Below are 15,745 nucleotides of genomic sequence, written 5' to 3'. Positions count from 1 at the left end.
ATATATATATATATATATATATATAATCATGTCCTTTTATTTTGTTGTAATGCCTAATTTACCCACTTCTAAATTTGTAGTTCCTACAATTCCTCTGATAACTTAAGAGGGGCTAAAATAAGATTGATATTAATGATAAAGCATGGATGCATTCTTCATTCGGAGTGCTTTTAAGTTTTGTCATTGTTGTCATCATCCTCCTCTACGGATCATTTGCCCACCATAGAACACAGAAATCATGGCAATGATCATAAAATACATAATTTAGCTACTTTCCAATAGGTCTAGTAATCATATATGCTTATGTGCTGTTCATTTATTTGAGAACCCTTCAAGATATATATATACTTATTCTACAAGAACAATCTGAGATGCATCTGATATATCATGTTTTCCTTTTCAGCCTGCAAAACTATGTATCCTTTGATCATTGATCAGAGATTGGATAGTATCCATTGCCACGAGTTAGGTGGCTATGGAACTAGACCGCGCACTCAAAGAAGAAATGAGTCTTGACTATTGGATCCAGCTGGTTGATAAATGTATAAACAATAGCTGTTTATCTTTCCAGATTCTTTTTTTTTTTTTTATAAATCTTGCAATCAACATCATCTGTTGTTACTATTATCAGTAAAGGTCGAGTTGGAGCGATTCGAATGCCACCATTGATGATGGCCAAAGTCCTTAACTACACCTACTCAGTCACCGTTTATCAGTGGGCTACTAACTACATGGACTTTCTAAACAAGAAATCAATGGCCTTAACCATTTGAACCCACAACGATTATGACAGATTAGTTAATAAGTCCATGTCTTATTGTCTCAGTTTGGAGGTCATTGTGGTGGGTGAAACTCCCATGTACAAGTTCAAATGTTCAATTAATTATTGACAAAAAAAAAATTTTCTGTTGAAGTTCGCCATACGTATCGGCCGAGTCGTAACTAGAACAGAGGAAACGGTACGATACCGATCCCCGAAATGCAGATATGATGATATTATCATATCCGCGACAACTCGCTCTGACTCGGCCGATATTAGCTGATTTGAATCCGTGATGCATAATATCAGCCGATATATTCGAGTCGACTCGGATATTTTTTTAATCTATGCTTTTTTGGTACTTTTTAATTTTAGTAATTTTTTCAAAATTTTTGAAAACTTTCATGTATTATAATATGCGTATCATCCGATATTCAACCGATATGCCGCGACGGATGTGGAACAATCGAGACCGCGATGCGATTGCGACCCGCGATGGCGAACCATGGTTGAATGTATTGAATGAATAGCCAAACAAAATGGGGTGTTGAGTGATGGTTTTATTTGTTTAACTGTTTCCATTCCTGGAAGGGGAGGCCGCGACGACAGAGCAGACAGGCATGTGTGACAGGAAGAGCAGAACAAGAAGAAGGCCAATGAGGTAGTGGGAAGGAGAGAGATAGAGGTAGATGCCGATGGGCCCATGGCCGGCTGTTTTTGTTTTGCCTGAGGACACTAGCAAAAAACCAACATTCCAAAGTGCAAGCAGAGCAATCGACAAGGATTCCACAATTCCAGTATCTCTGATATAAAAAAAAATGTTCCATCAGTTAACGACAGCTACAAATAATTTTGACTAGAGTTGAGAGAGGCGGCAACAGGGCATCGGACTGAAGAAAAGCTTAACCTTCCATCCAGTCACAAAGTTTTGACTTCAGCAGGGGAGGAGGAGGAGAAGGAAGTAGTCAATTCATTGCAGATACCAGTATAGGACAGATTCTGACGATCATGGATGATCAAGCAATCTCAAGATCTTATCTAGTATCTGTGAATGGACTCCCAAGTCCTATTATGCTTCAGTGATTATTATTGAAGAGTGCTTTCCTACTCTACGGAACCTGACTGGCGGGCTTGGGGGAGATTTTCTCATTTCAGCTGCTGCTGCTGCTGCACTTTTACTGCTCACCAATTACCACGCACGTCAGTCCGTCTCTGCTCCGCTAATCATCTCTCAGCTCTGCTCCTAAGCTCCTCCTCCTTATACTTTATTGTCTGCTATTGAAAGTACTTGGCACTACACAGTATACCAGATCTCGTCTGCAAGCTAGCCCACAAAAGCAACACTTTCGAATATCTTGCTTAGGTATATCCCTTTTCTCTCACTCTCTCATTTCAACAATTTTTACATGTAATGAAACTTGAATTAATGTGTGATTTTACATTATATGGATTGCCCCCCCACGTTTTGCCTTCTTCTCTTTATCAGCTAAACAAACTTGGAATGAACATATCCAAGTAACTAAGAATTCAGATTAGACCACCATACCAAGCCCGCCTACCTCCATGAAAAGTGAAGGCAAATAAGCCAATGATCAGAGGTTAGATCAAGCTGCTGCTCTCTGCAAGGAGGAAGAGGAGGCTGCAAGCAGCAGCTATTCGGTCGTTTTGTTCAAGATGACATCCAGTGCAGCATTCTTTCCTACTTTCTTCTTCCTCCTCTTCTCCATGCTTGCTCTCACTCCAATACACCGGTTTAATGCTGCAGCTCTTTCTCAAGACCAAGACCAAGACAATGATGCTACCTGGCTTCTGAGCTTCAAGGCGTCCATGATCTACTCCGATCCCTCCAACCTTCTTGGCTCCTGGAACACTTCACCTAATCCCTGCTCCAATTCTTCCTCCTCCTCATCCTGGTTCGGCGTCTCCTGTGATCCCATCTCCTCCAGGGTCGTTTCTCTTAACCTCACCATCCCCTCCCAAGGCCGACAACCAAATGGGTTCAACATTCTCTCCGGCACCCTCTCTCCTTCCCTTGCCCACCTCACCCACCTCCGCACCCTCTCCCTTGCTCACCATGCCTTCTCTGGGCACATTCCCCCACAACTCGGTTCTCTCAATTCTCTCCAAATCTTGGAGCTCCAAGGCTGCAATCTCTCCGGTTCCATTCCCCATTCGCTCTCCCTATCTCTCTCACTTCGCTTCCTTAACCTATCCCACAACTCTCTCTCCAATTCCATCCCCCCAGGTTTCCTAAATTCCACCGGGGCCTTGGCTGTCCTCGATCTATCCAATAATCTTCTCTCAGGGACCCTATCCTCGTCCAAATCCAGTTCCAATGGATGCCCCCAATCTCTCACTTACTTGAGCCTCTCTAACAATTTCTTGGTTGGCGACATTCCTGCTAACATAGGCACATGTTCGAATCTCACCGCTCTCTTGCTCAACGGAAACCTCTTCGAAGGCAAGATCCCTTCAACACTAGGCCATCTCTCTCGACTACAGGTTCTCGACATATCCAGGAACAGTCTCACCGGCACCATCCCCATTGAGCTTGCCAACTGCAAGAGCCTCTCCGTTCTTGTCCTGACCAATTTGTTGCTTGAATCTGACTCTCCACCACCGTCAGGCCTCGATTTTGCCACCTTCAGGGGAGAATTTAATGCCTTCAATGGAGGCCTACCCTTCCAGGTCTTGCTTCTTCCCAATCTTCAAATGCTTTGGGCTCCCAGGGCCAATCTGGCTGGACCATTACCTACTAAATGGACGCCATCTTGCTCTCTCAGGGTTCTCAACTTGGCCCTCAATAACATCATTGGTTCTATGCCTTACAGCTTGGCCGCCATGTGTACTAATCTCACTTTCTTGGACTTGAGTTCAAATGCGTTGCAGGGTTATTTGCCGCCGAATTTCCAAATCCCTTGTACGGCCTATTTCAACGTAAGCCGAAATTCCCTTTCTGGATTTATTCTTATTCAGGATACTTTTGATACCAACGGAAACAGCAGCAGATGTGGTGGCTTGGCCGTGAAATCTTCTTGTGGAGTAGACCTGCTAGGCCTTCTGGACTTGGAAGCTGAGGAAGGCCTTCTTCATACTGCTTACTCTTTTATCAGTCCTTGTTGGGCATCTCATTCTCAAGATATTGATCTCTCTGGAGCTGCTTTGCTGGGTAGTGATGTTCCAGTTGTAGTAACTCATGATTTTAGCTGGAACTACTTTTCTGGTCCACTGCCCTTCTTCTCTATTTTGTTGGCTGCTCCTGTCAAAGTATCATATTGGTTGTTCTTAAACAATAATGTTTTCAATGCGACTCTGTCGAGCAAGTCTTTGCCCAGCTGTGAAAATCTGCGAAGCTTCTATTTGAATTTGAATTCCAACCAAGTATATGGAGAGATTGACGCCAAGTTTTTCAATTGCTCGTGCCTAGTTTACTTTGAAGCTGCACAGAATTTGATAAATGGTTCCATCCCAGCAGAGGTGGGGAACTTGAAAAAGCTTCAACATCTAGACCTCAGCAGAAATAAACTATCTGGCTACCTGCCCGAGAGACTTGGGGAGTTGGAAGGCTTACAACATGTTCTTCTCGCTGAGAACAATTTGACTGGAGAAATTCCAAATCAAATTGGTGAATTGACTTCGCTGATGGCCTTGAATTTATCTCATAATGATCTCAGAGGATACATTCCAACAAATCTTGGCAATGCAAAAAACCTTGAAATTGTGTTGCTAGATCATAACAGCATATCCGGAGAAGTACCTTCATCAGTCGCAGCCCTTTCCAACCTTGCTCTTCTTGACCTATCATTCAATAACTTGTCTGGTCCCATACCTCCTTTTAAGCATGCAATTAACTGTGACAGCTTTAAAGGCAATCCATTTCTACAGTCATGCCCCGATCATGGTGCTTCAGCGCCTCCGACTGGGCTTCCTTTCCCTCTTAAAGTGCGCAAGTGGCAAAACCGAAGTAAATTGAGATCTTTTGTCATAGGAATATCCACTTCTGTGTCTGTTTTGGTTTCGATACTCGCAGTTATATTTGTTTTTATTCTTGGGAGGAGAAAGCTTAGTAGGCTTGCTAGCCTGAGGAGGAAAGTTGTAGTGACTTTTACAGGTGCTCCTCCAGGGTTGAATTATGACAATGTCATTAGAGCAACTGGGAATTTCAGCGTGGGGAATCTCATCGGCTCTGGCGGCTTTGGGTCTACATACAAGGCTGAACTTGTCCCTGGCTTCCTCGTGGCAGTGAAGAGGCTATCAATTGGTAGATTTCAAGGTATTCAGCAATTTGATGCAGAGATAAGAACGTTAGGAAGAATAAGACACAAGAACCTTGTAACACTCATGGGATACTATGTTGGCAAGGCTGAAATGTTCTTAGTCTACAACTACCTTCCCGGGGGAAATCTTGACACCTTTATACATGAAGAAACATGCATGAATAAAGAGTGGCGGGTGATACACAAGATAGCCGTCGATGTAGCTAAGGCTCTCACTTACCTCCACTACTCATGCGTTCCGCGCATAGTCCATCGAGACATAAAGCCCAGCAATATCTTGCTTGACGAGGAACTCAATGCGTACCTGTCAGACTTTGGATTGGCTCGGCTTCTGGAAGTTTTCCAGACACATGCCACCACTGATGTAGCAGGCACATTTGGTTATGTTGCACCAGAGTACGCGACGACTTGCAGGGTTTCAGACAAGGCAGATGTCTATAGCTTCGGCGTGGTTCTCTTGGAACTGCTGTCAGGAAAGAAGTCTCTTGATCCTTCCTTCTCTGAATATGGAAATGGTTTCAATATTGTTGCTTGGGCCAGGTTACTGGTTGCAGAAGGGCGTTCCTTTGAGCTCTTCTCACCTGAATTATGGCAATCTGGTCCGCACGATGATTTGCTAGCCATGTTGAGGCTTGCATCAAGTTGCACCGTGGAGTCCGTGTCCGTGCGTCCCTCTACGAAACAAGTTCTTGATAAATTGAACCAGTTAAACGTGTGAAACAAGCAATGAGCGGATTCGCCTGCTCTAAACACAATGGAATTACCAGAGCCAAAGTCTTCACTTTATGTTTGGACAATATTAGGGTAAGATTAGTTGAATTTATTGGTGGTAAATAGGGGGATAAGTACCCCAATATTACGCAAAATTTAGAACATATGCAATCCATTTTTCCAGCAATCTTCATAGGTTAACTTTCCTTTTTTGAACTCCATAGCAGGAAGCTGATGATGAAGGCGACAACAACAATCTTGCAGAATCAAACACTTCACAAGAGTGGAGGGGCCACTCTGCATCTGCTGATCGGAGACTTGCTCCCAATGTCTTGCAAAGGATGGCAATTACTTAGCAGATGATCATGAGAATGTGGGCCTGGAGTGGTATCATTCTGGTCTCCATCTTGAATTGTATCTTGGACAGAGAACAAGGTCCTTATGTTTCTTTCATGCCTCTCTACTGGTCTGGGAATCTAGATGGATAGCTATAGATAGCCCTGATCTATCTTATGTTTTCGGGGTAACAATACTTTCACACGTTAGATTGCTAGATTACAATTCCTGCAGTGTTCAGTCAATTAGACTGGATATATATATATATATATATATATCCATGCATGTATATAAATTTATCTGCATATACCTCTAGAAACCTCTAGACTATGTAGCATTCTAGAGCCCATTCATAGCAAGGCTTAAACCTCCAAAGGAGTAGGAAAACGCATCTGTAGCATTTTTTTGAATCCTTCCTTTTCAATCATGGGAAATGCCTTCTTCACACATCTTTAATTTCTGCTTTAGACGTGGCAGCAAAATGAAATATCTGGTTTCTCCATCTTACATTTTCCTTCAAATGCAACAATCAAAACTCGGGCAGCTTCAAAGTTGTATGAGCCGAGGTACAAGCTTTGTGGAGAAATTTCATTGTCTATCACCACATCCTTTTACACGAGGAATTTCCACTCTCACAAGCCAGGGATTCTCAAGAACGGTTCTAGCATAGGGATTCCACTCCCCAAAAGATGTACTGCTGCAAAAAATAAACTGCTTTCCAAGGTGAACAGATTTCAAATACACTTTCACAAAATTTACATTGAGGAACAAACCAGAAAAAATGAATATCACGGCTTACTGCCAAACAACTGCTTCTTCTTCAGAATTTACCACATTAGCTCTAGTTTGTGAAGCAACAAAATTGAGCAGGAAAATGGCAGTCCCTGTAGTTGTCCCCTTTATTACATTGACACGCTTTAGACCTGTGCTGTGATGTCTTCTTCCAATCCTGTCTCAAAATGACAGATGAAACTATAGTTAGAAATACATGCTTTGCTTCATAGTCAAGCTAAACCATGTGGTGCCACCTTAAGATCATATCACAACTCACAAATTTCAGCCAGGTCAAGAATGAAAAGCAAGACAAAGAAACGTTTTTTGGTATACAATCGGCAGTATTGTTGACATAGAGTTCCAGAGAAAGGAAAAAGAAACCACTTTTATACAGGATGAAAGACATGGTTTTATATTATGAACCCTGTCCAAAGCTTTTGTACAAGCAGTAAGCTAGAGGAACAGGTGCTGAAGCACTGCTAATTCACACTTTCTGCGCCTTTCCCTGCACAATGTGGTATACAGTAGTGTTTATAAGAGTAGAGAAGCAATATGAAAATTGTGTAATTTAAGCTCATTACATTTATTCAAAATGAAACATAAGATTTTAGGACGCCAAACTGTGTTTTGAACTGGATTTGACTAGAGGAAGGGAAGCAATTTCTTGATATCGAATGGAAAAGGAATCAACTCTTGATCAAAAGAAAGTAAACAAATCTGATTTGTTCAGTGTCGCATAAACAGGCTTCTCTGTCAATGGAAGAATTTAGTTGTGAGGCCTAAAAGTCGGGCTTAGTTGAGATTGGATAATTGCCGTATGCTTGACCCGAAATAACTTAATGCATATGCCCTTCTTCGTAGCTTGTTGTCTACAAAATTTTTTAGCCTCCCATGGATCTGTCTTGAAGAAGCACATTTGCATCCTTGATGCATATTCTGTCACAAGTATGATCATCATAACCTGTGATGTGATCCCCAATTCTCCACCAAATTCAAACAGATTATAATCCAGATAAAGGAGCTTTCGCAAGAGCTATCACCTTCGTGATATACTTCATTGTCAAGAGTAAAAGCAATAAGAGCCATTAACACAAGTTAGACTCCAAAATTTTCGACATTTCCTACGAGATGATTTTAAAAGGGCTGTTGGGTTTGCTTCCTTGCTGCTGCGGAGGTATCTGACAGGAATTGAACACCAAGAAATTCTTGGAAGTGTTGGACTAAATTGCATGAGTAACTCATTTAAAAATCAAATAACTAATCACAACGGTATCCTCAAGGTGACATTGTAGATCAATTATGTCCCTTGAACTTCTTGTTTTAAATTGTTGCACTATCACATTTGGCATCGACCCAGTTAGACTTCCTGTTTGTTTGTCCAGATAACACACAGCATCAGTTGAAACTTGAAAGCATGCAAACACAGGATGAAGAAGTCCCACATCGCTATTCGGAAGCAGACGAGAGCCAGCTTCCTTTGTATATAGAAGTCCTCCTTAGCAGTTATCAGTCGTGGAGCCACGCAGTGAGCACATAGCGAACTATTCTTTCGCCTTTTACTAAAGAATACCGTGTGCTCGCTGCACCTAGTGGCATACCCCAATTTTTGTAGGAAGGCTCCCTCTTTTGGAAGCCTCCCATAATTCAAGTGCCAATTTTTAGCTAGATAGTTGATTCCAAAAGAGGAGTGCCTTCCTCTTTTGGAAGCCTTCAATAGTTCTCATAGATAAATAATTTTCATTAATAGTATATAATTTGGGTATTTCAAGAGTAATCTAAATTGATGTGATCATAATTCTAGTAATTAAACAATTTTTTGTTAATATAGTCAATACTCAATAATTATCTAGCCAAATGTGCTAAAGGATGAATATTTCTAACAAGCGTCACATTTATTGCATCCTTGCATATAGATTTTTTTTAAAAAAAAATTAATAACACTCATATCCAAGAATTAACACTTAAAACTCTCTTAACGAGTGTCTATTAGACACCCTTTAGCTAAACCCTTAAAGGATTAACCTAAACAAGTTTTGTGAATAGTTAACAGTGTTCTAGATGGTATTAACATTACAATCAATCTAAGATCAAAACATATAAGGTTTGTCTAACAGGTGGGTATTGGGTACATGTTAAGATGCACTCCAAGTGTTCAATTTTGATGGCCATTGAGTACTTGTTAAGTACTGAAGGTTATTAGTGATAAATTAGATGTGATTTTTGGGATATTAATGGAATGTTCAATAGGCATATCGTTAACTAATTGATGAACGGTGGGATAGTTAGACCAAGACTGAATTTAGTGGGACTTCATGATCATTAATAACTCAAATCTCAATCTTAGTAGTTTTATTTGTCAGCCCAAGAGATTATTGGCAACCTTTATCTAAGGTGCTTTATTATTGTTGGCTCTTTCAGTTGTTTGAGTTTCTTTTGGATTTGGATCCTCTACCTACAATCACACAGGACTTTTTTGATGGTCGAGATTAATACAATCCATTTTATGTTGATTTTGACCGTTGATCTAAAATATGAAGATGGCTGAGATGGATCTAGCCGAGCTTGGGTTGCTCTCAGCCGAGGTCAACTCGAGCTCAAGTTCGACTAATCTCAGTCGTCAAATCTGTCAAATATGAAGAATTGGAGTTGGGGGTGACATAATCCGCCATGAAGAAAAATCATACATTCTCGAAACTTATCTAAAGATTTAGTATATGCATCCCTCTTTTCTAAGTACTCACAAAAAATTCAAAGAATATATGCCGAGATTAATTGTGTACTAGAACTGTAATAAGTTGTTATAGATTTCGTAAAATGTGAAATAATTAGAATTAACAAAAGTTACTCTTGGATAGATTTTTAAGTTTAGTGTTTTTTTTTTATTGAAAAATCATAATCTTGGGACAAAAGCGAATGAGAGTACAAAAAGAAATTTGATTTTTTAAAATTAGAATCTAGAATTAGGCGCAACAATCATAGAAAACACCCATAATAAGTATCCAAGAATGTTTATGTACAATGGCAAGAACCACATGTAGTTGAGAGTCAAAAATTGCACCCTTGTCCCCCAACTTTGCAAAATTCACAAAATAGGCTTAAATTTTTAAATATTTTTTGAATTGTACCATTCTTGCCTCCCCTAAAAGTAGTGAATTTCCCTTCTATATCTATGTAGCCCCTTAAACAACTAAGCTTGATACTTGTTACTTTTTAGTTTCACTAGAGTATGGGATCTATTTCAAGTTAAACAATGATGTCCTTCTAAGAAGAAAAAGATTTTGCACTTTAGACTTAAATTCAAAGGTGCTTGTAAAATATACGTCTATCATTCTGCATTATCACATCTGACTTAACAGTTGAAAATTACGTCCTCTAACTTGGATTTATGGCTCCCGCACTCCTCCTGCACTATCGTTGTAACTTTATCTAGTTAATCATAACTAGAAACTTGCACATATAAAATACCTAAACCCCATCTCCATGAACTTTTGAATCTAGACGGGATGTCAAGCTTGACATTAAAGTATAGGTAAGAGAAGCAAAGATATCTTCGCTTGCAAGTTGGGATACTCAGTCCTTTGTTATAACTTAGGCAAAAAAATAAAGGGCACTTGATGATCTTCTTCTATTAAGCATTTACATTATAGACAGCTCAAGGCTACAAGTATCTTTATGCATGGAGAAGGACTTCATTCCACATGCATCATAGGATCGAAGAATTCATAGTTTGGTGGTATACATCTCGAAGTTTTCGGCTAACTGTTTTGCCTAGCTACATGAGTGTAGAAAATGGATCTCCTTCTTAAATTCGGAAAACAAAATCAATACTTTTTTTTGAAATCTCGAATTTTTTGCTTATTTGCAGAATGGAAATTACAGCAAAATATCCAGCTTATATTCAGCAGGTGCCAGCATTCTTCTCTACCTAAAGCACCCACCATTTGTTCTGATTGTTCTTTTTCGGGAAAGTCACCTTGAATACTGCATAGAGATTCAACAAAAGAATGAAGAGAACGTCCTGTTCTGCTCATTTCAACTTGTTTCTGCATTCTTCTTCTTCTTTTTTTTCATAAATTCTTTAACTCATTATACCGTTGAATTTTACAAAATTTAACCGACATATATGATCTAAACTTGTAATTAGACTACCCTGGTACATGCAACTTAATTTAGGACTGCATGCAAAAATTTCATTTGGTATTATCCCCAATCAAGCCCGATGCACAGAAGAATTTGGGGATAATATCAGAAACCTCCCTTGAGATTTCTCCTAATATCACTTGGCACTCCTGAGATTTTTGAAATATCACTTACCTCCCCTGATAAATGTAAAAAGACTATATTAACCCTAACTTGATACATAATTCACATATCAAATAAATGGATGTCAAAATTTTTTTTAAAAAAAAGAAATCAAAGTCACTTTCTTCTCTTTCCCTTTTCTCCATCATTCTCTCTTACTCATTTTTTGGATGACTATGCAATATTTTATTTGTAAATTATAATAAATTGAATTTTATTTACCTTTTATTTTTTGTAATTGTGATAAAGTGGGTAATGATTTATTTGCTTATTTTGAGTGGATTTTTATAATGATTGGTACAATTTAATGGTTTAGGCAATGAGCAGATGTTGGAAAAAAATAGTTCATAAGAAATCGGTTTTGAGCATATACAGTTCAATTGGTGCAAGTGTATTTCTTTTCAAATATCTTTTTTATTTTTAAATTTATATTTTTATGGGGTATAACATTATGATGTGGTAGTACTACAAGGGATTGTTTTTTAAGTGATGGTTTTCTTAAAGTGAACAAAGTGGTTTAGGAATATTTTTATTTAGCAATTGAAAGGGTAGTTTAGGATTTTTAAAAGTTTTGTTACACAAATAACAAAAGTAAGGGAGGTAAATAATATTTTTAAAACTTTAAGGGCGCCATGTAATATTAAGAGAAACGTCAGGGGAGGTTTCTGATATTTTTCCAAGAATTTGAGTCATTTGTAAATGAGCGAAGATATATGGCTAGTCCTAATTAATGCCATGTTTTAAAAAGTTTGGACTTTCATCTTAAAACCAATCAATTCTAATACCATGTTTAAAAAAGCTTGGCCTTTCATCTTAAAACCAACCAATTGGTAATGAATGAATCGGATCGAAATCTTATTAATTAGTCAGACCATTTTGGCTAATGAATGTGATAATATTTTGTTTAACAATGTATACGAAGGGAAAAAGAGATGGAGGTTAAAAAATAAAAAAGATAAGACGGTTAAAAAAAGAAAGTTGAACGTATCCAATGCTCATAGCTGGAGGCATTGATAAAATAATTTAAAAGGCAGAAGAGATGAAGACAAAAAGAAGAAGAACAAGAAGAAGATGAGCCTAAAGGGCAAAAAAAACAAAAAAAGAAAAAGAAGGGCCGATCATGATTTTTCTTTCCGGTCTCTTTTTGTTTTTATCAGTCTATGACTATGCTTCCAAAGAAAAAGGAAAGAGGATAAAAACCCCAAAAAGAGAAAAAGAAAAAGAAAAAGAAAAAGAAAAGAAAATTCTTCAGCCCATGATTAAAGTGCTAAAGCTGATTAAACAATGGTAACATTAACACTAATTTATTCCCTTCATTAAAAAATTATACTAACACACAAAAAGAAGAAGAAAAAGAGAAGAAGAATGGAGAAGAACCTTCAATTTAATAACACCATAGATACTTTACCTAGCCCACCAAACAAACTGTTATCTGCTGTTTCACGGGATTGAGGCACATTCATTCTTCTCCACATGTTCACATGAGCTGTCTTGTGAAATTTTTAATCATATCTAAAAACAGCATAAAAGATCTTTAATTACAGCCTAAAAAATCGTGGTGGGCTGGACGAAATTTTTAACATTTGCATGATAATCTGGACAGCATTATTGATTCTCATATTTTTCTAATTACATTTGATGCTAGGCATCATTAAGACTAATAAGTATGGTAGACCTCGGTCAAGGTCCATATTAGGACGGCCGTATCTCTCTCTCTGTAGATTTTTCTCATCTTCTTTTCCCTAGAAAAAAATGGCATTACTTTATTGCATGTTTGATGTATTTTCCGTCACTAAGTATGAAATTATGATTAAAATTATTGTATTTATAATTAATAATTAAGCATGCATCTAAAGGCCAACAGTACAAAATCAAAAACAAAGTTAAAAATCACGAATATTTGTCTTGGCCATTTTCTAGGTCAGTCTTGACTCTTGAGCTGTAATATTTTTTCCTTTTCCTTTATAATGGAGCTTTGTATAGCTAGCAGCGTCCAATGCATGCAATTTTTTCCAAGTTCTCCTTCGAATTATCATTAAAATGGTCACAAGCCATGACAATTATTTCATGGGCAAAAAATCTAGATGGCTCTCGATCTTTCAAGTAGAGCGACTTTTAACCTCTCAACTGTTAAGTAAACACTTTTATAGCTCTCGAACTCAATTTTTGACCCTTTTAGCCAATTTAGCCGATTTTGCAACTGGCAAGACCATCACGTGAGATGGATAATGCTGTAATAACGATAATTATGATAACGAAACAGTTTTTACCTAGTGTAACAGGTTGTTACATTTTTAGCGACCATTTGATTACTTGTTGGATCCATCCACCTAAATAGGATAACACCTAAAAATATGGAAGTAAGTTTCCTATCTAAAATAGTAAGTTAAGCTTAATAGATTAGTAATTTTTATACCTCAAGAGGTCAATTGGAATAAAGATGGCTCTCGAACTTTCAAGTAGAGCGACTTTTAACCTCTCAACTGTTAAGCAAACACTTTTATAGCTCTCGAACTCAATTTTTGACCCTTTTAGCCAATTTAGCCAATTTTGCAACTGGCAAGACCATCACGTGAGATATAACCCCCAAAAATAAAGTCACATATTATTAACCGAGTAACTTCCCTTTTCTTTCCTCGTCGAGCTTTAAATCGCCTGCATTAAGCCATGCATGCAAATTTTTTTTTCTAGTTTTTCCTTTTACCATAAGTTGTATCACTAAAAAAAAAAAACCTTGACATTAATATTTACCTTTTTTTTTTTTTGGTCCGTCAGCAATATTTATAGTATCTTATTCCATAGGATAGGAAAAAACCCAACTAGACTGTGTATAGGGGATTAGAGGGAATACAGATCCATTGATACTATCCTATAATATTTCCTATTTCAATGGCATCTTGAGGGGGAAAAAAGGTACAAAGAGTGATTTTCTCTTTGTTCAACGTGATTGTCATAATTCTTTAAAAAACCAAAAAAATCATTGTCATAATTGTCACCACCAAGTATCATGATCATTAGTACCATTGTCGGTAACGAGTACCCTATCTGGCTTCTCATCATTTCTATCAAACCGTTCTTGAACTATTCTCCTACCAATGCCATAGATAGAATACAGCAGGTAAACTGAAATTCGATCTCCACAAGCATTTATGTCAAAATTTACATCTTGGAGCTGTACATTCCTGCTGAAATTCAGTAGCTGTTTTCTGCCCTTGGGAGCATGTTCAGTAAAGACACGAGCCTCAAACACCCATATATTGAAGCCATGAGATCAATCCGGGACCATCATTTAATTCAATGCTTTTTTGCCCTGCCCAGTTCAACTGCAACTCTTCTGGATTAGAACAAAATCAACTGGTTACGGTTCTGGAGTTCTGGCTCCGGAGAATTGGAGACCCACTGGACACCCGCCAACGAAGTTTGCTCTCGGGACCATTTTCTTCTCTCTTTTTTTCGTAGTTCTTAACCCGTTACTTGAACGAAATTGCACATCACTGGTCGAAAGATTTTGACAAAGGAAAACGATAGGTTGATTATGAACGCAGAACGTGGATACGTCCAATTCAACAATGTACTATGTATAGAACTGAACATTTGTTATGACAGAACTGAACGAAATTTCTCAAATTCGGTGACTAATTCGGAAACACGTTTACAGCTATATTAATGCCATCTTTGCATCTCCTGTTTCAAAACACACGTATGGATTATCATCCTGTAACGTGTAATGATGCACTTGGCATTGCACCAGATAAACCCAAATTACGTACGTACTCTTGGTGCACACCTTAGCCCTTTTGTTTTTTTTTTCTTCCCTGTTCTTTTTTTCCTAATAATAGCACACCTTAGCCTAATCAATTAACGTACAATCCAGGAACTTTCTCTTTCTACCGACATGTAGGTCTCGAATTCGTGTGGAAAGAAAAGTTGAAATAAAAAAAAAATGGACAACGTTGAGGTTCTGGTCCGATGATAACTGAAAATTGAACATCTCCAAAGTTTCGATTCAGGAAATTTGGATGCCATTTGGAGCTAGTGCAGGCATTTTTCACAATTATATCAACATATATTTGAGTTAAAACCTTTTTTAAGTTCCTATACAACTATATAATTTTTGTAATAGTATTTTTTTTACGGTAATGATAATACTTTTATAACCTAATTTATGGGAGAGGAACCTTTTTGGCTCTTCTGGCACCTCATTTACATTTTTTTCACTATAAATAGGGTTCGAACTCCCGACATACAATCCAAAAAGAAAATTTAATCGTTTTTGGTGTCAAGGTTTATAATAGTATGAAATTGTTTATTCTAGAATCCAGCCGCTGGCATGGCAATCGAGAAGTAAAATGGGGAAAGCGATATCACTAGCGAACAAGCGCTGTTATGTCGGTCTGGATGGCCGGTAAAACAGCGCTGTGCATGGAAAGGCACAGCCGCCGCATTGAGACCTCATCTTTCTCTTCCCGAACAATCTTTCAGTTTTTTGAGAGTTAGGGAAAGAAAAAGGTCATTGTCACTTCTACCGACACAGATAATGCGATGCATCTCAAGATCTAAACGAACACAACAGCCCCATGCCAAC

At 38.2% G+C, this 15,745-nt stretch overlaps 1 protein-coding gene and 1 non-coding gene across 4 annotated transcripts; both read left to right on the top strand.

The window, feature by feature from the left end:
* Positions 1 to 1,351: 1,351 nt before the first annotated feature.
* On the top strand, positions 1,352 to 6,586 carry LOC113710396 (LRR receptor-like serine/threonine-protein kinase RPK2). 3 transcript variants are annotated; one of them, XM_027233372.2, is made up of 3 exons: positions 1,352 to 2,123; positions 2,247 to 5,841; positions 5,976 to 6,586. In XM_027233372.2, the coding sequence occupies exon 2, from the start codon at positions 2,435 to 2,437 to the stop codon at positions 5,753 to 5,755; it is 3,321 nt and encodes a 1,106-aa protein (XP_027089173.1). In that variant the 5' UTR covers positions 1,352 to 2,123; positions 2,247 to 2,434; the 3' UTR covers positions 5,756 to 5,841; positions 5,976 to 6,586. The 3 variants fall into 3 exon arrangements, with proteins under 3 accessions (XP_027089173.1, XP_027089176.1, XP_027089174.1); XM_027233375.2 differs by having other exon boundaries at positions 5,973 to 6,586; XM_027233373.2 differs by lacking the exon at positions 1,352 to 2,123 and having other exon boundaries at positions 2,146 to 5,841.
* Positions 6,587 to 8,374: 1,788 nt separating this feature from the next.
* On the top strand, positions 8,375 to 8,494 carry LOC113710795 (U5 spliceosomal RNA). Its single transcript, XR_003452976.1, has one exon. It is a non-coding gene; the product is annotated as a U5 spliceosomal RNA (small nuclear RNA).
* Positions 8,495 to 15,745: the final 7,251 nt, after the last annotated feature.

The sequence above is a fragment of the Coffea arabica genome, chromosome 9e, assembly GCF_036785885.1.
Source record: "Coffea arabica cultivar ET-39 chromosome 9e, Coffea Arabica ET-39 HiFi, whole genome shotgun sequence".
Lineage (NCBI taxonomy): Eukaryota > Viridiplantae > Streptophyta > Magnoliopsida > Gentianales > Rubiaceae > Coffea > Coffea arabica.
The sequence above is the reverse complement of the archived record's forward strand: the minus strand, read 5'-3'. Positions and strand labels throughout refer to the sequence as shown.

Excerpts from the sequence above, each read along its gene's own strand:
- LOC113710396 (XM_027233372.2), top strand. The coding sequence starts at position 2,435 with ATGACATCCAGTGCAGCATTCTTTCCTACTTTCTTCTTCCTCCTCTTC.